At 63.2% G+C, this 20,607-nt stretch overlaps 5 protein-coding genes across 5 annotated transcripts; 1 reads left to right on the top strand and 4 right to left on the bottom strand.

Moving 5' to 3' along the window:
• Nucleotides 1–257: 257 nt before the first annotated feature.
• Nucleotides 258–4,409, bottom strand: CHLRE_12g497400v5 (uncharacterized protein). Its single transcript, XM_043068025.1, has 8 exons — nt 4,091–4,409; nt 3,602–3,812; nt 2,962–3,338; nt 2,374–2,593; nt 2,016–2,122; nt 1,535–1,591; nt 1,107–1,205; nt 258–732 (listed from the first exon to the last, which is right to left on the bottom strand). The coding sequence occupies exons 1-8, from the start codon at nt 4,154–4,156 to the stop codon at nt 550–552; spliced, it is 1,320 nt and encodes a 439-aa protein (XP_042918340.1). The 5' UTR covers nt 4,157–4,409; the 3' UTR covers nt 258–549.
• A 450-nt stretch (nt 4,410–4,859) lies between these two features.
• CHLRE_12g497450v5 (uncharacterized protein) lies at nt 4,860–9,805 on the top strand. The gene is made up of 10 exons (XM_043068026.1): nt 4,860–5,346; nt 5,546–5,620; nt 5,908–6,061; nt 6,495–6,629; nt 7,165–7,690; nt 8,077–8,222; nt 8,384–8,525; nt 8,701–8,838; nt 9,062–9,135; nt 9,315–9,805. Exons 1-10 carry the CDS (start codon nt 5,120–5,122, stop codon nt 9,501–9,503), a joined length of 1,806 nt encoding a protein of 601 aa, XP_042918339.1. The 5' UTR covers nt 4,860–5,119; the 3' UTR covers nt 9,504–9,805.
• A 10-nt stretch (nt 9,806–9,815) lies between these two features.
• Nucleotides 9,816–13,379, bottom strand: CHLRE_12g497500v5 (uncharacterized protein). Its single transcript, XM_001702309.2, has 10 exons — nt 13,146–13,379; nt 12,869–13,022; nt 12,505–12,635; nt 12,222–12,336; nt 12,024–12,065; nt 11,813–11,863; nt 11,543–11,615; nt 11,234–11,367; nt 10,844–11,002; nt 9,816–10,625 (listed from the first exon to the last, which is right to left on the bottom strand). Exons 1-10 carry the CDS (start codon nt 13,237–13,239, stop codon nt 10,487–10,489), a joined length of 1,092 nt encoding a protein of 363 aa, XP_001702361.1. The 5' UTR covers nt 13,240–13,379; the 3' UTR covers nt 9,816–10,486.
• A 46-nt stretch (nt 13,380–13,425) lies between these two features.
• On the bottom strand, nt 13,426–17,099 carry CHLRE_12g497653v5 (uncharacterized protein). Its single transcript, XM_043068028.1, has 10 exons — nt 16,956–17,099; nt 16,665–16,818; nt 16,187–16,317; nt 15,870–15,984; nt 15,674–15,715; nt 15,465–15,515; nt 15,198–15,270; nt 14,891–15,024; nt 14,520–14,678; nt 13,426–14,264 (listed from the first exon to the last, which is right to left on the bottom strand). Exons 1-10 carry the CDS (start codon nt 17,065–17,067, stop codon nt 14,126–14,128), a joined length of 1,110 nt encoding a protein of 369 aa, XP_042918338.1. The 5' UTR covers nt 17,068–17,099; the 3' UTR covers nt 13,426–14,125.
• A 48-nt stretch (nt 17,100–17,147) lies between these two features.
• CHLRE_12g497652v5 (uncharacterized protein) lies at nt 17,148–20,569 on the bottom strand. Its single transcript, XM_043068027.1, has 10 exons — nt 20,441–20,569; nt 20,164–20,317; nt 19,818–19,948; nt 19,552–19,666; nt 19,323–19,364; nt 19,118–19,168; nt 18,894–18,966; nt 18,610–18,743; nt 17,968–18,126; nt 17,148–17,778 (listed from the first exon to the last, which is right to left on the bottom strand). Exons 1-10 carry the CDS (start codon nt 20,532–20,534, stop codon nt 17,640–17,642), a joined length of 1,092 nt encoding a protein of 363 aa, XP_042918337.1. The 5' UTR covers nt 20,535–20,569; the 3' UTR covers nt 17,148–17,639.
• Between the last annotated feature and the right edge of the window lie 38 nt (nt 20,570–20,607).

Here is a 20,607-nt window from a genome sequence, read left to right as displayed (position 1 = left end):
CCCCCCCCCCCCCGTTCCTCCGACCCAACTCCGCCCCTCACCCCCGGCTTGCTCACCGGCTTGCTCGCCCGCCTGCTCGAACATGTGCCTCTCATATCAGTCCTTAAAAGCTTGCTGTCATCGCCGTGCGCGGGGTGGCGATTGCTCCAGTTTAAGCCCTGGGCCGCTGGGCTCACAGGCCGGACGGGTGCTGTCGTCCCGCGTGTCCCTGGTCGCTCGAAATGGTGCTGGTGTTGGTGCCCCCCAGCGGCGGCGCCGGTCCTATTGAAGCGTTCGAGACGTGTGCTGCCCGCTGCACGCCTGCATATGTGCCGTGTCCTCTGTCCTGTCCGGTTCACCAGTTGCCGCTTGCCAAAAGTGTTGGGCCGCCGGCGCATATCGGTAGCTGCGGGGCGGTGGGCTCCCCTGAGTGGGCTGGCGAGGCTTACAGAGTCACCACCGTCAACAGCTCCGCCTAATCGCCTCGTTGAGACTATTGTACGCCCACTCAGTCACCAAACCCAGCGCCCCAAGCCACCTATCTCCTAACGCGCCTCCGCATCGTCCTCCTCACGGCACCTCGCTCTTGATGCGTACGCCTGCCACGCCCGCCGCCGCCCCGTCCGCCCCCGCCCCGCCGCTGCCGCCCGCCTCCCCGCCCTCCCCGTCCACGTTGTACCCCCGCACGCGGCGGTGCTCGGCCGTCAGCTCGGGCAGCAGCTCCGGAGCGCGCCGGAACTCCGGCACCTGGTCCTGTTGGGCAGAGCAGCGTGAGGGGCAGCGTGAGGTTTCCAAGAGTGGGTAGGCAAAGCGAGACATGTGGCCAGCAGGAGAAGGAAGAGGGGAAGGAGCAGGCAGAGGGCGCAGGCAGCAGCGGGTAAGGGGCTGTCAGGGGAGTACGGGGCTGTGGGCCGACGGCCACACCCCACACCGATCAGGACCACCGCCACGGCCGCCACCCCACGGCGCCCCGCACCGTCATACGGTAGTCAGCCTCACCAGGGCCCCTGAGGCCACGCCAACACGTCTCGGCCCAAGCCTATCCTGTGTTTGCCACGAACCGTATCCTTCCCATCCGCTACACCTCGTCCACTCCGCCCTCCGCCTGCCCGCCCCCTCTCGCTCACCCTGGCCATGAGCTGCAGCACGTCCGGCGACACAAGCACGCGCTCGTGCACATTGCCCAGCAGCACACACGCCGCGGAGGTCGGGTTCACAGCCACCACCTGTAGGTGCGGGTGCGGATGCGGGTGCGGGCGTGTGATGAGGCGCGTGAAGAGGCGGGCCGAGGCAAGTCGCAAGCGGCTGACGGGGGCGGGGGAGCCATCTGGCTGTGGCGGACTGGCGGTGCGGCCCGTGTGCGCGGCGGCACCGTGGTGCCACGGCAGTTGCAAGAAGACGAAGACGACACAGACGGTGCACAACGAAAAGGCCGCCTGGAAGGCACACACACGTGACCGGTCGGGCGTCCGCCTTAGGCTCCCATTGCTGTTTCCCGGCTGCCCGCACGCCCCCCGTCTCCCCCACTCCTGCTGGCTCCTGCCGGCCCACTCACGTCTTGTCGGTGCTGGTTGGGCAGTCCCATGGACACGTCCATCAGCACGTCACCCACCTGCAGGGAGAGAGCGGGGGAAAGGGTTAAACATTCATGATTATTTAAGAAGTGAAGGCGGGTGTGTGTGTGTAGAAACCGGCCCAAACTATGCGGGGGAGGTAGCCCTCCATAAGAAAGGATTGCTGAGAATGCTGCAATGGGAAGGGGGATGGTAGCACGCGGGCAGCAGCACAGCGAGGCGATTCGTCACGGGGGGCGGTCCCTGGCACGCAAACGCGGCGACCACCATCACTGGCGCACAGGACCTGGCACCTATGTGACGCAGTCATACAGGCGTGCCGCTGCAGGCGCTCTACCTCGACTCTACCTCCGTGGCCGCGTCCCACCCCATTCCCCCTCAACACGCTATCCCCCCTCCCTGCTGTCTACTTCGCTACACTTCTCTGTACCAATCCTTGCAACCCCCCAAACGCTGCCTCACCAGCATCTTGACCTTGCCGCTCTTGAACACCAGCAGTTTGCCAATGCGGCCGCTGGCCATCTCGCGGAAGTCGCAGCCCGCGCCCGGAGCCTCCTTGCCGCCACGGCCTGCGGGGAGTGGCAGGGCCAGGGGGTTGGGTGAGTCTGTGCCTGCAGCGCCCACTGTACCGGGTTTACAAACCCAACAATTCTTGTTCTTCCTTCCTTTCTTTTGTCAGTGCTTCCCTCTCGTCTATCGATTTTCCACCGCCCTGGGTTCCTGGGTTGAACAAGAAAGAGCAATACCACTCTGCTGGGCCCATAAACAAGCGCGCACTAACTCCCGATTCCCTCGCTCCTGCCCTGCCCTGCCGCCGCACCTGCCGCCGCCGTCGCTCTCCGTGCCGCCGCGGCCGCCGCGGCGCTGCCCGGCCCCGGCCCCGCGGCGCCCTCCGCTTTCACCTCCGCCTTCCCCTCCGCCTTCCCCTCCACCCCCGCTCGCTCCAGCGGCAGCAGCGCGGGCAGCTGCATGAGGAACATCTCGTCCTCCACGGCCGGGTCAAACAGGTCCAGCTCGCGAGCAGGCTGCTGAGTCATGTCCTGCGGAGTGGAGGGAGGCCAGCGAGCGGGCGGGAGGGCGGCGAGGGGGGGGTTGTAGATACCAGCCCATACTAAACCAAACCCAAGGGGGGGGGGGGGGTAGTGCCCGAAGGTGTCAGCATAAGAAGGGGATAAAGGGGGGAGCAACGTGCGTATTCTATTGCCCACGCTGCACCCGCCCTCTGCCCCTCCAGGCCTCCACATACTTTCCCCGTGACGATGCACGGCCGCCCGCGGTCGCGTCCTGCTCCGTCCTACACGCCCACTTCCATCACCCCCACGACCCCCAGCCCCTTCTCTTGGTCTTGATTAGGCTGGCATCGAAGTAAACTACCTCACCCCGCCCCCGCCCAGCCTCCGCCTCCCACCTGCATCACCGCCAGGTCCAGCGCCGAGGGCAGGAAGCCCGGCTCCTCGTCGCCCTCGTCCCCGCCCGCCACCTCCTGCGCCGGCGGCCGCAGCGGCAGTATGGTGGGGTAGTACTGCGCGTAGTCCAGCACCGCCTCACGGGGCTTGCGCCGCCGCCCGCTGTCGTACTTGCCCTCAGGCAGGTCCACGTCAGCCTCGCCGTCCTCGGCCTTGGTGCCGGCGCTGCGGCCGCCGCCGCCGCCGCCACCACCACCGCCGCCTCCACCTCCACCTCCACCTCCACCTCCACCGCCCCCACCGCCGCCGCCGCCTCCTCCTCCTCCTCCGCCGCCGCCGGCGCTCCGCGGGTACTGCTTTGCTGCCGCCAGCGCCGGGCCTGTGGGAGCCCAAGATGTGAGGCACGTGGCATTGGAGTGCGGCGCCACGTCATGCCATTGCCATAGCGGGACTGCTGATGATGCTCAAGCCGAGTCCGCTCCCCAGTCCTGCCTACATCTCTCCACCTTCCCGCCCTTGCTCCTGACATGCCCTGTCAAGCCTCCCGTCTCTCTCCTCTAGCCTTCGACCTCCTCTTTTCGCTCCCCACTCTCCCCCCTCCCGCTCCGCCCCCACGCCGCCTTCCTCACGCCCCCGACTCACGGTCATCCCCAAAGCTGCCGAAGGTGACGTGGAAGCGCTGCTGCCCGAACCTGCCGCGGCCGCGCCCCCGCCCCGCGCCCGCCGCGCTCTGTGCCTGCTTGATCAGGTCCTTGAACGCCTCATCGCTGGCGGCGGCCTCGGCGGCGGAGGCGCCGCCGCCAGCGCCGCCTTCCTCCGCCTTCTTGCGGCGGCCGGGCATGGTGGGCATGAACTGTGTGGACGGGGGGTGGCAGGGTGGTGAGGGCGGGGAGGGAGGGAGCAATGTCGGTGAGGGACGGAGATTGGGGCGGGGATGGTGTAGGGTATGGCGTGAGGGAATAGCTTGTGGCGGGAGGCAGCGCGGGTACAGAGTAAGCGAGACGGGGGTGCTGAGGCTAAAAGGCGGAGAATTAGAGGCGGGTGGAGTGGAGGCAGCGCAGACAAAGGAGTGGTGGTGGAGGCGGTTGGCGACACCCCGGGTAGGTCCCGACCCCGGCGCACTCGACGCACCTTGCGGGGCCCCGCCCGCCCGCCTCCACGCCCGCCCGCCGCTCCCTGGCCTCCATCATCGGCCATGATTGCTAAAAGTGCAAAAGGCCCTCGCTCGCCCGCCGCGTCGCTGTAAGCGCGGCCGGCCGCCGAATTGCCGCCAAGTCGTCACCGCGCGCTGGAAAATGACAGTAGTATGATGACTTTATCCCAATATAGCAAGTCTTGTCTGTACTAGTCACGCAAACAAGCGATGCAGTCGTTGCAAAGCTGAAAATGTGCGCGATTCGTTTCGGCGTGTGAAGCTGATTCGTATACAAGCACTTGGTATGATAAGCTCGTTACAAAGCGAAATTGAGTGTGGAATATGTCGCCGGGCCGGCCACCATACATGCACCTTGCCCCTGCCCAGGCGTGCCCCTCCCTCGCCCCGGTCACGAGCGCACGACACATGCGAAGTCCGACTTGGCGGAGCCCAAGCTGCCGGGTTCAAACAATCAAAGCCTTGGCTCCACACCTGGCGTGATGTGAAGAGGGGCATTGCAACGTTGCCAGGTGGTCATCGGTGCGTCCAAATGCCGGGCCCGCCAGCTCCGTTGTTCCGCGCACGTGTAACAGCTGAACCAAGATTTCTGTTGTGTTAACGACGACATGACGCACACTGGGGTTGGGTATCTATGGGCTTGCGACATATGGTGCATGGGGCGGGGCCGGGTGGATCGATAACCAGGGGTGTGCCGGCGCGTGCCAACCGGGTTTTAATGCGACGGTATTAATGTTGCGTGCGTCCGTGGACTATCATAAGCCGACAACTTGACCAGTTTCTGTACTGCTGTAAATCAATCGATCCTCATATCAACTGCGCCCGTGCTGCTGCTGCCGAGCTATCGACGACCCTTCGTGTTGTTTTCGCGGCAACCTTTTCTGTCTCATGATGCAATTTATCAATGCATACACAAGAAGTACTTAGGATTTGAACACAGACTGACTATCCGAGTAGAGCAGCGTTAGAACAAAGAACATTCTTTCGAAACTATGGGGCTACCGACGATGACGCCGGCTGAGCCGGAGAAGAAGCCTCAAGCTGCAGTCACGACGGCAGAAGCAGCGGCAACTAAGAACCCTTATTTGACATTGTCGACCTTGAAGCTTTCCGTGCTACCAAACGGGCTCGATAAGTTGAGATGCCTCACAAACCTGGACATATCAAATAACCCAATCACAAGCATCCCGGAGGACGCGCTGCCGCACAGCCTGGTGGAGCTCATCATTACTGGGTGCGTGGCACAGCCAGTATTATGCAAAGGGTATGCTGCGCGGCGCGCGCCTGCGACACCGGCCGCGGTTCGGGGGCCGCGGCGTGGTCGTCCCGAGGTGGGACAGTGCTTGTGAGCTCCCCACCGGGAGTGTGGGAGTGGCGTGCCCCTGAGACGGGACAACACGCGCACACTCACAGACACGCCACCACTGCTACAGGTGCCAACTGGTGGAGCTGCCCGCCAGCATAGCGGACCTCCCGCGGCTGAAGAAGCTGTTTGCTGGGGCTAACAAGTGAGCCCGCGGACACATTGGCCTCCTCGCAACACGGCCCTCAGCAACACAGTGGTGGCGCGGCAGCAGCAGCGTGCGAGCGGGGGATGGGACTGCAGGCTCTCGGGCTAGTCTGCGCCTCCCCCTTGCAACCCAAACCACATCCGCTGCTGCACCCAGCCCGTGCCAAGCGTCGCAATCCCACCCGCACCTTAACCCCACCTCCAGTCCTCCACCTCCCACACCTCCCTCACCTCCCTCCACCTCCCTCCACCTCCCCACCTCTCGACCCACCCGCCTGCCCCCAGGCTCCGCGCCATCGACCCGGTGTTCCAGTCCGCCAGCCTGCAGCACGCCGGCCTGGCCTACAACTGCGTGGCCGTGCTGCCGCCCGAGGAGGCGCTGCGGGGCAGCCCGCTGCTCAGCCTGGACCTGGCACACAACGACCTGGAGGGGCTGGCGGTGAGGGGGAGCAGGCAGCGGGGGTACAATGGGGGGCGGTAGATACCAGCCCAAACTAAACCGAACCCAATGCAAAAGAGCGAGGAGGAGAGCGGGGGGTCATGTTCCCGAGCCCAGCGAAAAAAGAGGGAGATGGTAGCCGTTCATGGAGAACGGAGTACGGTGATGGAATCACAAGTATGAAGTGGGTGAGAGCCGACGGGGACGCTGGTGAGGGATTGTAGGGATGAGAGGAGGCTAGTGCGCAGGAGCTGGTGAGGGGGCTGAGGACTGTTGAAAGGGCTGGGGCGTGGAGCTGGGAGCTGGTGAGGGGGCGGGGCCGGGGGTGGTGGCGAGGGCGGGGGCGGGGGCGGGGGCGGGGCAGGGGGCCCGCACGCACGCCGGCCTTGCACGTGCCCCACAGGACACGCCCCCCCCACCGACACTGCCGCAGCCCACTCTGTCGGCTCTGGCCGCGCTGCCCTCTTTGGCAGCCCTGAACCTGGGCGGCAACCCCGTGGCACTGGGGCCCCGCTACGTGTTGGAGGTGCGGCAGCGGCTGAGGCAGCTCATGTTCCTGGACGGACAGGTGCGCAGGACGAGAGGGGGAGGAGGGGGAGGGGAAGGGATATATGGTATGCCCAAGCCCAGCGAGGGACAGGGACAGGGACAGGGACAGGGGCAGGGGCAGAAACAGGGACAGGGACAGGGGCAGAAACAGGGACAGGGTCAGGGACAGGGACAGGGACAGGGACAGGGACAGGGGCAGGGACAGGGGCAGAGACAGGGACAGGGACAGGGACAGGGACAGGGACAGGGACAGGGACAGGGACAGGGACAGGGACAGGGACAGGGACAGGGACAGGGACAGGGACAGGGACAGGGACAGGGACAGGGACAGGGACAGGGACAGGGACAGGGACAGGGACAGGGACAGGGACAGGGACAGGGACAGGGACAGGGAGACGGTTGGGCTGGAGGCGGAGACGCGGCATCTGGGCTGGCCTCGGGAATGCAGGTCTAAGCACCACATGAGGAGTGGCCCGCCTTGGGCTCTTGCGCTCCCACCCGCGTCTCTGACTCACGATCGCCAACACCCCACTCTCATCACACACACCTCACAGCGCCTGGACCTGCCTGCCGGCAGCCGGCCCGGCACCTCCACCTCCGTCAACAGCAGCTTCCACCACCAGGCCTCGGGACAGCAGTCTATGCGACATCAGTCCACGACCTTTGGCGTGGCCGGCGGCGGCGGCGGAGGCGGTCCCGACGGCCTGTCGCGCATGCCGGGCGGAGCCAGCGCCCATGGCAGCCTCGTGCGCCCACAGATGCACGGCGGCGGCGGCTCCGCCGGGCCAGGACCCGGCCGCTCCTTCGCCGGCGGGTCTGGTGGGGCCTTTTCACCCCACACCACCGTGCACTTCGAGGAGAGCGAGGGTGATCTGGGCGGGGCTGCGGAGGCGAGTGCGCTGGAGCTGGAGCTGCGGGGCCTGGAGGCGAGCGAGGACCCGTTCGGGCCTGTGAAGGCGCGGTGGGCGGAGCAGATCTCCACTGCTGAGGAGCTGGGCATGACGGTGCCGCCGGTGCTGGAGCTGCCCGACCCGCCCATGCAGCCGGTGCTGTACCACATCGAGCTGGCGGACCTGGAGGGTGAGGCGGGGCAGGGCGGGAAGGAGGGGGCAGGCGGGGGTAGGACGTGCAGGGACAGGAGGGCGGGGACAGGAGGGCGGGGGCAGGAAGAGTGGCGGCAGTTGCCCAGAGGGCTGGGTAGCGTGTGGGGAGCAGACAGTGAGATGCCGACTGGCCTCCACCGGGTGGGGTGCTGCGGTACGGGAGGGCAGCAGGGAGGCCAGGCCGTGGAGGTGCTTGACGCGCACAGCCGAGGGCCTCACGGCGCGGGTATACATGACGCTGGCTTCACTGCCGGGAGCATCATGATTCATGAGTGCGTGTGTGTTTTCGGCACCGCGCCGCGCCAGCCGCCACGCGCCCTCCCCTCCCGCCCCAGCCCACAACCGCCCTCTCCTCCCCCCCAGGCACGCCGCTCGCCAGCGTACCTCTCAAGCTGCTGCCGCCGCAGCCGCCCGACGTACACACCATGTTTGACCCTAAAGCCAAGGCGGCGGCGGCAGCGGCGGCGGCTAAGGAGGCCAAGGCCGCAGCAAAACCCAAGAGCCCCAAGGTACGCGGGGCAGAGGCATGGAACTTGCGAACCATAGGTACGCGACCACCCTACGCTACGCGAGCGCCTGTCGGGGGCGGTAGTGGAGGTTCATTTTGGCACCAGACCGCGTGAAGAGGTGTAATCGTACAGCTGCGTTGCTCGGTGGTGCTTTCCTGCAGGGCAAGCTGGGCAGTGCGCGCGGCAAGAAGAAGGGCGCCGTGGAGGAGGAGGCGCCGGGGGTGCCGGAGCTGCAGCGTGGGGCGCTGCGGGTGACGCTGCCCATCAAGGCCATCGTGCAGCACCGCAACTGGCTGCGGTCGGGTGAGTGCAGGGCAGGACGCGGGGGCGGGGCGGGGAGGGGAGGGGCGGGAGCATGGTGGCTGGCTTGAGTTTGGATTCATGGTCGGGAGGCCGCCATGGGGCTTGCAGTTGGAGTTTCGTTCCCACTGCGCCGCGGGCCTTGCTATTACCTAAACGCAATACTGAACATCTGCAGGCATTCCCATCACGCTGTACAAGACCACGCTGACAGCGGTGCCGCGACAGCCGGCGGCGGGCGCTGAGGAGGCCGGCAGCTCACCGCCGCGCACGCCCACAAAACAGGCCACGCGCAAGCCCAAGAAGGGCGAGGAGGGTGAGCATGGGCGGCCCGCGTTGTTGGGGCTGCAATATTGCATGCTGCTGGTGTTGTCGCTCATAATGCGGCCTGATTGGATGTCTTGCAATAAACGCAAAAGCAGCTGGGCTGCACATGGCGCCAGGAGCAGCGCTGGCTGTGCCAATGCTTCCCTGGCGTTCCTTTCCTGGGCCCTCCGGCGGATGTGCGAAACCCCGCCCACCCCGGCCGCCCCACGCAGCGCCCAAGGTGGAATACGACATCACCAGCAGCACCGAGGTCGTCGGCACCGCCGTGCTGCGGGCGGGCATGCAGGTGCGCCTGGTTTCCCCAGCACAGCATGACACGTCCGCGCACCCGGTGCACCGGGGCTCCGGCCTGCCAGATAAACCGCTTCCTCTCAAACTCTCCCCAACTGCGCTAACCTCCCGCCACCGCCCCATCCTGCCCCGAATTTCGCTCCCCCTCGGCCTCACGTCACGCCTTATACTTAGGTGGTTGATGGCTACACCACGGAGGGCTTTGAGCGACTGGACTTCAGGCCGCCGCCGGCGCTGTTCAACGCCGCCACGGGGGTGCGGCTGCCGCTCAAGGACGGGCGGCACGCCAGCCACGTGGTTGGGTCCATGGAGGCACGCCTGCAGCTGCATGTGGAGCGGCCGCCCTGGGAGCAGGAGCGGTGAGCGGCGCGGCGGCTAGGCGAGTGAGCGGTGCGGCGGCTAGGCGAGTGAGCGAGCGTGCAGGCGGGTGGGGTGGAGGTGGATAGGAACGGAGTTGGCTGGGCTGGGACGCCTGGGTGAAGGACGGTGGCTGTCGATGGCGTGATCGGTGCGATGGGCCGGGTGGCGACAGGCGGCGCTGGAACCGTGTTATGTACTGGATGAGTCAGGCTGTGGGCGGGAACGGCGCCAGTGCGCCAATTCGTGGGACCATTGAATACTCTGATTGTGTCTGACGAGCTGGGGTGGTGATACAGGCAGGTCGCAAGCGATACGATGTGCTGCATGTTACACTGGTCCGCTTGTCGAGGACCGAGCTAAACAGCGGTGCCTGTCTCCGTCGTACCCAACTTTCGTACGCAGCCGTAGTCAGCTGTCACATGAAGCAATCAGCTCCAGACATGCCCACGCGCGTGCCGCGTCAAACACATCTGCCAGCCTTCCATGATATTCACGATGCAAACATGTGCATGTCACCATTCGAACAACAACACAACACGCGTGAACGTGCACACGCACAAAGCGTCTGAGCTGACATCCAGCCGCCTGTACGAACCTCCGCAAACTATTGCAGGAATTTCCCGTGTCCTGCCTTCACGTAGCCAGCAATGACATGTGCATCGTCCTGATTATGCAGGGTAGGGTCAGTGCTTTGTATGGCAGGGTTAATGATGATTCCATTCCCATTCCCACAGCGTGCGTTCTTCATATCCGCCTGTACCTTTTGCAACCTTTGCCAGCATGGCACAAACACATCGCATTCAGCCCTAATTCACTTCATGTGCGTGCTGACAATGAGGCTGCCGCAGGGCGCAAAGCTCTTCAGTCGCTACTTTCCACACTATGTCATTGTCTGCAGCTTCTTGCCCCTGGCAAAGCCCCGTTCGCCTTGGTTAGCACATCCTGCCACCCTCCCCCGCAGCTGTGCTGCTCGTGTCTCCACCACCTCAGAACGGCTTTGCGATGCCCAGCGCCAGCATGGCATCCACCTGGTCCTTGATGGCCGCCTCGGGCGAGTGGAACTTAAATCCAAGCTCCGACTGGATCTTGCTGTTGTTGAACTGGGGGCACATGTTCACGGAATGGCTGCGGAGGGAAGCAAGAGGGGCTTGTGTTGGCCGTGGGGACGGGAAGCATACAGCTGAAGCGGGCGAGGGATGCACGTGCCCAACTAACGCAATGCGGTGTTGTCGCCCACGCATGCCGCGCCGCCAGTGGCAGCACAAACTTGGGGTACTACCGTATTCCTAGCCAGTGTGGCGCAAACATTCCCCTCGCGGCCCCTGACACCGACCCGCACTCACGTGACGATGTCGCGGCTCATGCCTGCCATGGGCCCAATCAGCCACAGCAGCCACTTGGGGATGGTGGCGATGGGCGGGCGCATACGGGAGTCGGGGAAGCCGGCCTTCACGGCGCGGGCAAAGTCCGCCACCCACAGCGACTTGGCCACAGTGATGTACCTGATGCAACGCACACGGTGTGGGTGCGGGCGTGGTGTGTGTGGTGTGTGTGGTGTATGTGGTATCCCGTACCGTATGGGTGATGTGCCACATATGCCGTGAAAATGTTCTGTGCCGACATTCACTGACGTGCACCATCGTTGCAGGATCTGTGTTGCTTGCCACCATGTATGCGTGTATTTTTTGTGCTAAGGCCGCAGCCCCCACCCCAACCCCGCCCTCAGCCCACACCTGCCCTCGGCCTTGGGGTGGCTCATGGCCAGGGTGTGTGCCGCGGCCACGTCGCGCACGTCCACGGTGCCAAAGCCCATGTGCGGGGCGGCCGGGTACATCTGGCCCTTCAGGATCTGGTTGATGATGGACACCTGCATGATGCCAGGAAGTGGCCGCGCGATGAAGATCGGCATCAGCATGCGTGTGTGCAAATCGCCCAGGTATGCACGCCGCTTCTACTGGTACTGCCAGGCTCGCCGACCACAGCCCCACCCCACGACGACGAGGCACTTCAACAGCTAGCCCCGATCCGACATTGTCACCCACCGACTCGCTGTCTGTGCGCTTGCTGAGCGGCGGCCCCAGGATGACAGCGGGGTTGATCACCACCAGCTTCCACCTGCATACGTACGGAGGCGACAGGTGGGGTGAAGTGAGAGGCGGCGACAGGTAGGAGGGGTGATGAGGTGCGTGAAGTGAGAGGCGGCAAATGATGAGCCGCCGAATGGCAGCCAGTGGTTGCTGCTGCTTTAAGGCCCGCTGGTACGCAGGACTGGCTGGGGCGCTGTACGCCGCCCGCCGCCGCCACACACTCACTGGCTCTGCGCCTTGGCCATCTCCCACGCCCGCTCCTCAGCCAGCTTCTTGCTGTGGGGGAGAGGCAAGACATGGCGTGGACAGCGGAGTAAAGGTACCATTGAGATGGGGCTAGCACTGGCAAATGAAGCATGGAGCAAGTCGTCATAAGCTAGCCACATACACAGCGCTGCACGTCACACGCTCCCCTGCACACGTAGCACCCACGCACCTGTATGAGTAGGTCAGCACCTTGTCGGTGGAGGTCGCGTTCCTGCAACGAGGACGGGTGTGTGGGCGCATGTCACTGCCTGAGCCACGCGTGCAGGCGTTGTCACTTCTACCGCGCCTCCCGCCCGCCTGCACGCCCCCCGTTCGCCTGCATTATTCCCCGCCCAACGCCCCAGCTGGCGGCATTAGTTAGCCCCACCAGTCAGCCTCGGTGTACACATGGTCCTTGCCGAACTCGTGCGGGTTACCGTAGATGGCGGCGCACGATGACGTCAGCACCACCCGCTTGACGGAGGGAGACTTGCTGGCGGCGCCTACGGCGTATGTTGAAGTAGTGATGCGCACAGGAAAAGGGTTTGGTGGCAGATTACGGCAGGTATCCTGAGCGCCCCAAACTTCTCCAGTCCGCCATTCAGGGCATACGCGCAGAGAACATGCAGACAACAGCTTCCTCCCTAGCCATGGCCCAGTAGTCTACTCACTCAGCACGTGCTCGGTGCCCTTCACCGCCGGCTCAAGCAGCTTTGATCGCACTTCCGAAGGGGCCACATTGATGATGTAGGGCGAGGCGGTGTGGATGACGTAATCACAGCCCTTAACAGGCTCATCAAAGCTGCATGCATGTGCACAAATGCGGTGGGTGAGGAGGCCAGTTTTACCAGAGAGCAAGCACAAACAGCTCACAGCCAATCACTGCTGTCTAGGGCCTGCCAATACGGGTGCCCCGGCTTGCTTCTGTCCAGCCATGGGTCGGCACGAGTTGTGTGCGACGTGCATTAGCTCCCAATTCGATTCCCCGCCCGCCGAAATTTGTCCTCCCTCCCGCGCTGACCCTCCCTCCCGCACCTGCCCTCCGACAGCAGGTCGGCTTTGAACAGCTTCAGGCGCTCCGCCGCGCCGGGTAGGGATAAGAGGTGGGCGACCGTGTCGGTACGCGAGGGGTCGCGGCAGGTGCCGTGCACGGTGTGGCCTAGCTCCAGCAGCCGCGAGACCACCGAGCCTGTGCACAGGGCCCAGTGAGATGGTGAGCGACGGCGGTTTCAAATAGCATCTAAAGATGCATTACACTGCGCGAGCGTTGAGTAGAAACCCTTGCGCTCCTTTGCCTCAAACATAACCTTACCTGCTACAAAGCCGGTCACTCCAGTGACGCAGACCTTTGCTGGCTGCAGCGCCTTCTCGGCATCGTAGGCCGGCTGGAACGCAAGTTGGGACATTTTACAATCAAGTCAAGGAGAGAGTATATGAGAGTGTGGGTTATCAACGGTGTTCAGTGACTATGTAGTTGATGGCACACAGCGCAGCACAGCGCCCGTTCGGGGCTCTCAATCCTGTTAACTGGTAACCCGGTCAGCCTTTCACCGAATTACTCGTTTACCGAAACCTCCAGTCTTCGGGCCCCCTTACTCCTGGTCACGTACATTACAGCCATGTGTATCATAATTGCAGCAGTGGCAGGCGCGCCGATGGTTCACCAAGGCTCCGCCCGCCAAATTTTACATCCCTGATTGATGTGCTGACCTGCATCCGAACCCGTCGCCAATAGCTGAAGAGAGTGCTGCACCTCATACAAACCACCTGTGACGCAAACAGAAGCGGTGTCGGGTGTTCGGCAGCAGCCGATGTCGCATGGGTTACAGTGGCACCATGCAACAGCGTGTGGCACGCATATGCATACCAGCCATAGTTTGAGCGGTCGGCTTAAATATACGTACATCCCTGCACGTCACCACAGCATCCCAGGTCGGCACTCCTTGACACGCTCCTCTAGTCTAAACGCCCTCGCCACGCTCGCGTGACCTGTCTTTTTGTGGGTGGCACGCCCTCGGCACGAAACCCTGGGACACTCTTCACTTCGTTTTGCCCCACATCTTATACAGCAAACCACTGAGCGAGTATGTATGAGTGTCTACTGGATATCGAACATGAGCGTACGCTATAAGCCATCATCCCCGGCATTTCTAATCCAAAGCCCCCTCCGCCTGAAAGCAAACATACCGGATTACCGCTCCTGCCTGCTCCCTCCCCTGTGGTTAGTGAAACCCTTCACAGACCCCACGGAAGCTCCTTAGCAGACTCTGTGCTGCTCGTGTCTCCACCACCTCAGAACGGCTTTGCGATGCCCAGTGCCAGCATGGCGTTCACCTGGTCCTTGATGGCCGCCTCAGGTGAGTGGAACTTAAATCCGAGCTCCGACTGGATCTTGCTGTTGTTGAACTGGGGGCACATGTTCACGGAATGGCTGCGGAGGGAAGCAAGAGGGATTTGTGTGTTGGCCGTGGGGGCAGGAACGAAGCACAGCACAAGGTGAGGGACTCAAGAAGGGACGGAGGTGACAGACTAAATGAGGGACCGAGGGCCCCAACTGCCCAACGCAGTGCGGTGCTGAAGCATGCCGTGCCGCCGCTTGCAGCAGAATGCGCCTTTCGCCCCCGTGCGTAACGGCTCTTAGGCTCTGTTATCCCCTTCGCGGCCCCTGACACCGACCCGCACTCACGTGACGATGTCGCGGCTCATGCCTGCCATGGGCCCAATCAGCCACAGCAGCCACTTGGGGATGGTGGCGATGGGCGGGCGCATACGGGAGTCAGGGAAGCCGACCTTCACGGCGCGGGCAAAGTCCGCCACCCACAGTGACTTGGCCACAGTGATGTACCTGATGAAACACACACGGTGTGGGTGCGGGTGTGGTGTGATGCGGGTGTGGTGTGATGCGTGTGATGTGCCACATATGCCGTGAAATGTTCTGTGTCGCCATTCACTGACATGCACCATCGATACAGAATATGCGTTGCTTGCCACCATGCATGCGTGTATTTTTTGTGCTCAGGCCGCAGCCCCCACCCCAACCCCGCCCTCAGCCCGCACCTGCCCTCGGCCTTGGGGTGGCTCATGGCCAGGGTGTGTGCCGCGGCCACGTCGCGCACGTCCACGGTGCCAAAGCCCATGTGCGGGGCGGCCGGGTACATCTGGCCCTTCAGGATCTGGTTGATGATGGACACCTGCATGATGCCAGGAAGTGGCCACGCGATGAAGATCGGCATCAGCATGCGTGTGTGCAAATTCCTTAAGCATGCACGCCGCTTCTACTGGTAATGCCAGGCTCCCCGACCACAGCCCCACCCGAAGACGACGAAGCACAACCCCGGTCCGACACTGTCACACTGTCACCCACCGACTCGCTGTCAGTGCGCTTGCTGAGCGGCGGCCCCAGGATGACGGCGGGGTTGATCACCACCAGCTTCCACCTGCACACGTACGGAGGCGACAGGTGAGGTGAGGTGAGAGGCGGCGACAGATAGGTGGGGTGAGGTGCGTGAAGTGAGAGGCGGCAAATGATGAGCTGCCGCATGGCAGCCAGTGGTTGCTGCTGGTTCAAGGCCCGCGGGTAGGCAGGACTGGCTGGGGCGCTGTACGCGGCCCGCCGCCGCCACACACTCACTGGCTCTGCGCCTTGGCCATCTCCCACGCCCGCTCCTCAGCCAGCTTCTTGCTGTGGGGGAGAGGCAAAACATGGTGTGCTGGACAGCAGAGTAAAGGTACCATTGAGATGGGGCTAGCACTGGCAAATGAAGCATGGAGCAAGTCACAAGCTAGCCGCATGCACAGCTGCACGCCATACGCTCCCCTGCACACGTAGCACCCACGCACCTGTATGAGTAGGTCAGCACCTTGTCGGTGGAGGTCGCGTTCCTGCAACGAGGACGGGTGTGTGGGCGCATGTCACTGCCTGAGCCACGCGTGCAGGCGTTGTCACTTCTACCGCCTCCCGCCCGCCTGCACGCCCCCCGTTCGCCTGCATTATTCCCCGCCCAACGCCCCAGCTAGCGGCATTAGTTAGCCCCACCAGTCAGCCTCGGTGTACACGTGCTCCTTGCCGAACACGTGCGGGTTGCCGTAGATGGCGGCGCACGATGACGTCAGCACCACCCGCTTGACGGAGGGAGACTTGCTGGCGGCGCCTAGCGTGATGGTGAAGCAGTGATGCGCACAGGAACAAGGGTTTGGTGGCCGATGAAGGCAGGCGGCCGTGACCCCAGGCATGCAGCTCTGCGTGCCCCTATACAGGCCTCACTTCTATAGTCTGCCCGTTCCTGAGAGCAGTTTCGCTGAACATGAGCAGACACCACTTTCCTCCGTAGTGGAGCCCCATGGTCCACTCACTCAGCACGTGCTCGGTGCCCTTCACCGCCGGCTCGAGCAGCTTTGATCGCACTTCCGAGGGGGCCACATTGACGATGTAGGGCGAGGCGGTGTGGATAATGTAGTCACAGCCTTCGACAGGCTCATCAAAGCTGCACGCATGAGCACAAAGTGATGAGGAGGCCAGCCATGCTAGACAAAAGCATCATGTATGGCCGCCACTCGCACTAGCTTTACTGTCCGCGATTTGTGTGCGGCCTGCTGACCTCCCAATACGGATCCCCACTTCCCCGCCAGCCGCTGGAAGCACACTTCACAACCCTGCCTCCACTCTTGCCTACGCATGCGTGCCCTCCCGCCCACGCCCCTCCCTCCTCTCCCGCACCTGCCCTCCCTCCCGCGCCCCTCCCTCCCCTCCCGCACGTGCCCTCTCGCCCGCGCCCCTCCCTCCTCTCCCACACCTGCCCTCTCGCCCGCGCCCCTCCCTCCCCTCCCGCACCTGCCCTCCGACAGCAGGTCGGCTTTGAACAGCTTCAGGCGCTCCGCCGCGGCGGGCAGGGATGTGAGGTGCACAACTGTGTCGGTGCGCGCGGGGTCGCGGCAGGTTCCGTGCACGGTGTGGCCTAGCTCCAGCAGCCGCGAGACCACCGAGCCTGTGCACAGGGACCAGTGCGATGGTGAGCAATCCCGGCGGCTCCCAGAGGCTCGGGCCTTTCCTGGCCATCCATCACGTTGCGCGCGCGCATTAAATGGAGACCCTGGCACGCCCTCGCCTTGCAAGTAACCTCACCTGCAACAAAGCCGGTCACTCCAGTGACGCAGACCTTTGCTGGCCGCAGCGCCTTCTCGGCAGTGTAGGCCGGCTGGAACGCAAGCTGGGACATTCCTTTGGTAGCGAGCATTTTTAGTAGGTTTTTTAATGCGTGTGACTAAGATATTGGTATACCATATATAAATATGATGGCACAAAGCGCCCGTTCGGGGTTCTCAATCCAGTTAACTGGTAAACCGGTCAGCTTTTCACCGAATTATTCGTTGACCAAAATTTCCTGTCTGCAAGCCCTCCTTACCCTTTATCATGTGAAACACAGCCGTGTGTATTGAATGCGCAGCAGCCTGCAGCCTCTGATGCATCCAACACCGGGCGCCGATCGGGTTGCTTTGGTTGCAACAGGGACCTGCTGAAGCCATCGCTCCAGCGACCTCCCTCTCCAATGCGTGTTGCCCTACATATACACGGTATACCACTGAGCGAGTATGTATGAGTTTCTACTGTATATGTGCCATCATCCCCAGCATTTCTCCTCCGAAGCCCCCTCTGCCAGAAAGCAAGCATACCGGAATACCGCTCCTGCTCCCTCCCCTTCACAGACCCTACGGAAACTCTTCAGCAACCTCTGGCTAGCCATCAAGTCCTCCTACCGGCGTCCCTGTCACCCGCACCCGCAGCTGTGCTGCTCGTGTCTCCACCACCTCAGAACGGCTTTGCGATGCCCAGCGCCAGCATCGCATCCACCTGGTCCTTGATGGCCGCCTCGGGCGAGTGGAATTTAAATCCAAGCTCCGACTGGATCTTGCTGTTGTTGAACTGGGGACATTTCCCGACCGCGTAACTGTGAGGGCCCATGTCATGAAGCGTGAAGTAAGGTACAGCACTGCCGTAGGACACTCATGTGGGCGCACAGTTAGGGCCCCGAAGCCCAAACCCACAAGAAGCCGCCGAGGAGCACGGCAGCTGGGCTATTATGGTGGCCCAAACAACATGCCCCCTGCTGATGTCAGCGCCTGGTCATTATCCTCACTTGATCAGGTCACGCGACAGGCCCACCGCCGGCCCAATCACCGCCAGCAACCACTTGGGTGCAGTGGTGACGGGGGGCCGGAATTTCGAGTCGGGGAAGCCGGCCTTGATGGCACGTGCCATTTCCGCAAACCACATGGATTTGGATACCGTGATGTACCTGTGGAGCACGTGGCAGGGGGCGGGGCAGTCCTTCCCAGTCGGGGTGGCGGGTGGCGGGTGGAGGGAGCTATTACGGTATGAATGCGGATGTTACAGAGGGGACAGTCCCAGCACCCGAAGACGCCGAGCCATCACATGCTATCAGGGCCCAACTTGACTCCACCAACCCCGACTTTGCTGCAAACCCTCCCGCGGGCAAAGTCCGTGTGACCCCGCGCACAGTGAGTCCTAGCCAAGCCTCAACCCGCCAGAGCCCCACCGCGGCGGTATGCGGCTTGTTTCGTATAAGCAGGTGGGCAAAGACGGGCAAAGGCACAATGGCGATGTTGGTGAGCGGCCACATGATGCAAGGTAGCAGCCCCCATGGGCTGTGCTTCAGCGTGGCATGTTTCTACCTGGAACGGGTAGGAGCAGCCCCCACCCCCACCCCCACCGCCCACGTATTTGCAACCCCCACCCCAACCCCGCCCTCAGCCCGTACCTGCCCTCGGCCTTGGGGTGGCTCATGGCCAGGGTGTGTGCCGCGGCCACGTCGCGCACGTCCACGGTGCCAAAGCCCATGTGCGGGCAGGCGGGGTAGGCCTTGCCTTTCAGGAAGGTGTTTATTAGGTTGATCTGCGGCGTTTGGTTTCAAGGCCGGGTCGACCGATGCGAATCGGAGAAGCAAGTGGCTGTGCTGGCATTGTGGCTTGACTATTATTCTCATACAAGGCTCCCTGGCGCCTCCGACCCAAGTGGCCTTACCACCCCTACTCTGTCACCCACCGACTCGCTGTCTGTGCGCTTGCTGAGCGGCGGCCCCAGGATGACGGCGGGGTTGATCACCACCAGCTTCCACCTGCACACGTACGGAGGCGACAGGTGGGGTGAGGTGAGAGGCGGCACATGACGAGCTGCCGAAGAGCGGCCGGGGGTTGCTGCTTCAAGGTCCGCTGGTACGCAGGACAGGCTGGGGCGCTGTACGTGGCCCGCCGCCGCCACACACTTACTGGCTCTGCGCCTTGGCCATCTCCCACGCCCGCTCCTCAGCCAGCTTCTTGCTGTGGGGGAGAGGCAGGTGGGCAGGCAGCAGGCACGACAAGCGGGCAGGCAGGCAGGTGGGTGGGTCACAGTACGGCATACATAAAATTTCGGCTTGTTCTAGAACTCAGACATGCGCGCAACCACACAAACTGCGCAGCCGACACAGCATACCTGTAGTAGTATGGGAGGACCTGTTTGGTCGCGGTAGGGTTCCTGTGTATGCCCGGGCCAGGGCATGTTCACAAGCAGATGCGTTTGGCATGGTCATGCGGCGGTGTCCGTGCATGCAAGCAACACGCCAGGGAAGCCAGCCCGCAGCGCTATGCACCAGCCCACCGACGCCCGTACAGAGACACACACGCACACACACACATACACGCGCACACACACACACACGCACCAGTCAGCCTCGGTGTACACGTGGTCCTTGCCGAACTCGTGCGGGTCGCCGTAGATGGCGGCGCACGATGACGTCAGCACCACCCGCTTGACGGAGGGAGATTTGCTGGCGGCGCCTACGGTGTTGCAGCAGCGGAGGGTGGCACGTACTTGCGCCGCAGCGTCATGACTTGGGAGCTGTCTACGACTTGAGCCGCAGGCGGCATTCGCACAACAGCAGGCGCCCTGACAGGGAGATTGAGAGCCCGCCACGGTACCGGCACTCACACAGGACGTGTTCTGTTCCCTTCACCGCTGGGTCCAACAGCTTGGCCTGGACCTCCGCCGCGGGTACATTCATGGTGTAGGGCGAGGCGGTGTGGATGACGTAGTCACAGCCCGACACAGCCTCGTCATAGCTGCAACACGCAGGACATCACGGCAGGCGGTTTGTCCACGTCCATACTATAGTGTTCCAGGCGGCAGCAGCAGTAGCAGCAGCGGCATGTCGGAGCCAACGCAAACCCTAACACGCAATGTGCTGCGCGGCCAAGTTGCCTGCCCCCCGCCCGCCGGTTGATGGATCCGCTGTGAACTCTTGAACGCTGATTACACCCTCCCTCCCCTCCCGCACCTGCCCTCCGACAGCAGGTCGGCTTTGAACAGCTTCAGGCGCTCCGCCGCACCGGGCAGGGATAAGAGGTGGGCGACCGTGTTGGTGCGCGAGGGGTCGCGGCAGGTGCCGTGCACGGTGTGGCCTAGCTCCAGCAGCCGCGAGACCACCGAGCCTGTGCACCGGACCCAGTGAGATGGTGAGCGACGGCGGTTTCAAATAGCCCTTGAAGATGCATTACACTGCGCGAGCGTTGAGTAGAAACCCTTGCGCTCCTTTGCCTCAAACATAATCTTACCTGCTACAAAGCCGGTCACTCCAGTGACGCAGACCTTTGCTGGCTGCAGCGCCTTCTCGGCATCGTAGGCCGGCTGGAACGCAAGTTGGGACATTCTTCCCTCTCTTTTGCTCAGTTCACGTGCTTACACTTAAAGTTTTGCAGATACTTATGGATTAAAATTCGGT

Source organism: Chlamydomonas reinhardtii, chromosome 12, assembly GCF_000002595.2.
Source record: "Chlamydomonas reinhardtii strain CC-503 cw92 mt+ chromosome 12, whole genome shotgun sequence".
NCBI lineage: Eukaryota > Viridiplantae > Chlorophyta > Chlorophyceae > Chlamydomonadales > Chlamydomonadaceae > Chlamydomonas > Chlamydomonas reinhardtii.
Note: the sequence above shows the minus strand (reverse complement) of the source record. Positions and strands in the feature narration are given on the sequence as shown.

Excerpts from the sequence above, each read along its gene's own strand:
- CHLRE_12g497400v5 (XM_043068025.1), bottom strand. The coding sequence starts at position 4,156 with ATGGCCGATGATGGAGGCCAGGGAGCGGCGGGCGGGCGTGGAGGCGGG. Across the intron at positions 2,123-2,373 it reads GAGAGCGACGGCGGCGGCAG|GCCGTGGCGGCAAGGAGGCT; the intron begins GTGCGGCGGCAG and ends CACTCCCCGCAG. Across the intron at positions 733-1,106 it reads TGCTGCAGCTCATGGCCAGG|GACCAGGTGCCGGAGTTCCG; the intron begins GTGAGCGAGAGG and ends TCTGCCCAACAG.
- CHLRE_12g497450v5 (XM_043068026.1), top strand. The coding sequence starts at position 5,120 with ATGACGCCGGCTGAGCCGGAGAAGAAGCCTCAAGCTGCAGTCACGACG. Across the intron at positions 5,621-5,907 it reads CTGTTTGCTGGGGCTAACAA|GCTCCGCGCCATCGACCCGG; the intron begins GTGAGCCCGCGG and ends GCCTGCCCCCAG. Across the intron at positions 8,839-9,061 it reads GCCCAAGAAGGGCGAGGAGG|CGCCCAAGGTGGAATACGAC; the intron begins GTGAGCATGGGC and ends CGCCCCACGCAG.
- CHLRE_12g497500v5 (XM_001702309.2), bottom strand. The coding sequence starts at position 13,239 with ATGTCCCAACTTGCGTTCCAGCCGGCCTACGATGCCGAGAAGGCGCTG. Across the intron at positions 13,023-13,145 it reads AGTGACCGGCTTTGTAGCAG|GCTCGGTGGTCTCGCGGCTG; the intron begins GTAAGGTTATGT and ends CCCTGTGCACAG. Across the intron at positions 11,003-11,233 it reads CACCCCAAGGCCGAGGGCAG|GTACATCACTGTGGCCAAGT; the intron begins GTGTGGGCTGAG and ends GCGTTGCATCAG.
- CHLRE_12g497653v5 (XM_043068028.1), bottom strand. The coding sequence starts at position 17,067 with ATGCTCGCTACCAAAGGAATGTCCCAGCTTGCGTTCCAGCCGGCCTAC. Across the intron at positions 15,985-16,186 it reads GGGCACCGAGCACGTGCTGA|GCGCCGCCAGCAAGTCTCCC; the intron begins GTGAGTGGACCA and ends CCATCACGCTAG. Across the intron at positions 15,716-15,869 it reads GTGTACACCGAGGCTGACTG|GAACGCGACCTCCACCGACA; the intron begins GTGGGGCTAACT and ends TCCTCGTTGCAG.
- CHLRE_12g497652v5 (XM_043068027.1), bottom strand. The coding sequence starts at position 20,534 with ATGTCCCAACTTGCGTTCCAGCCGGCCTACGATGCCGAGAAGGCGCTG. Across the intron at positions 19,949-20,163 it reads GACCTGCTGTCGGAGGGCAG|CTATGACGAGGCTGTGTCGG; the intron begins GTGCGGGAGGGG and ends TGCGTGTTGCAG. Across the intron at positions 18,127-18,609 it reads CACCCCAAGGCCGAGGGCAG|GTACATCACGGTATCCAAAT; the intron begins GTACGGGCTGAG and ends CGTGCTCCACAG.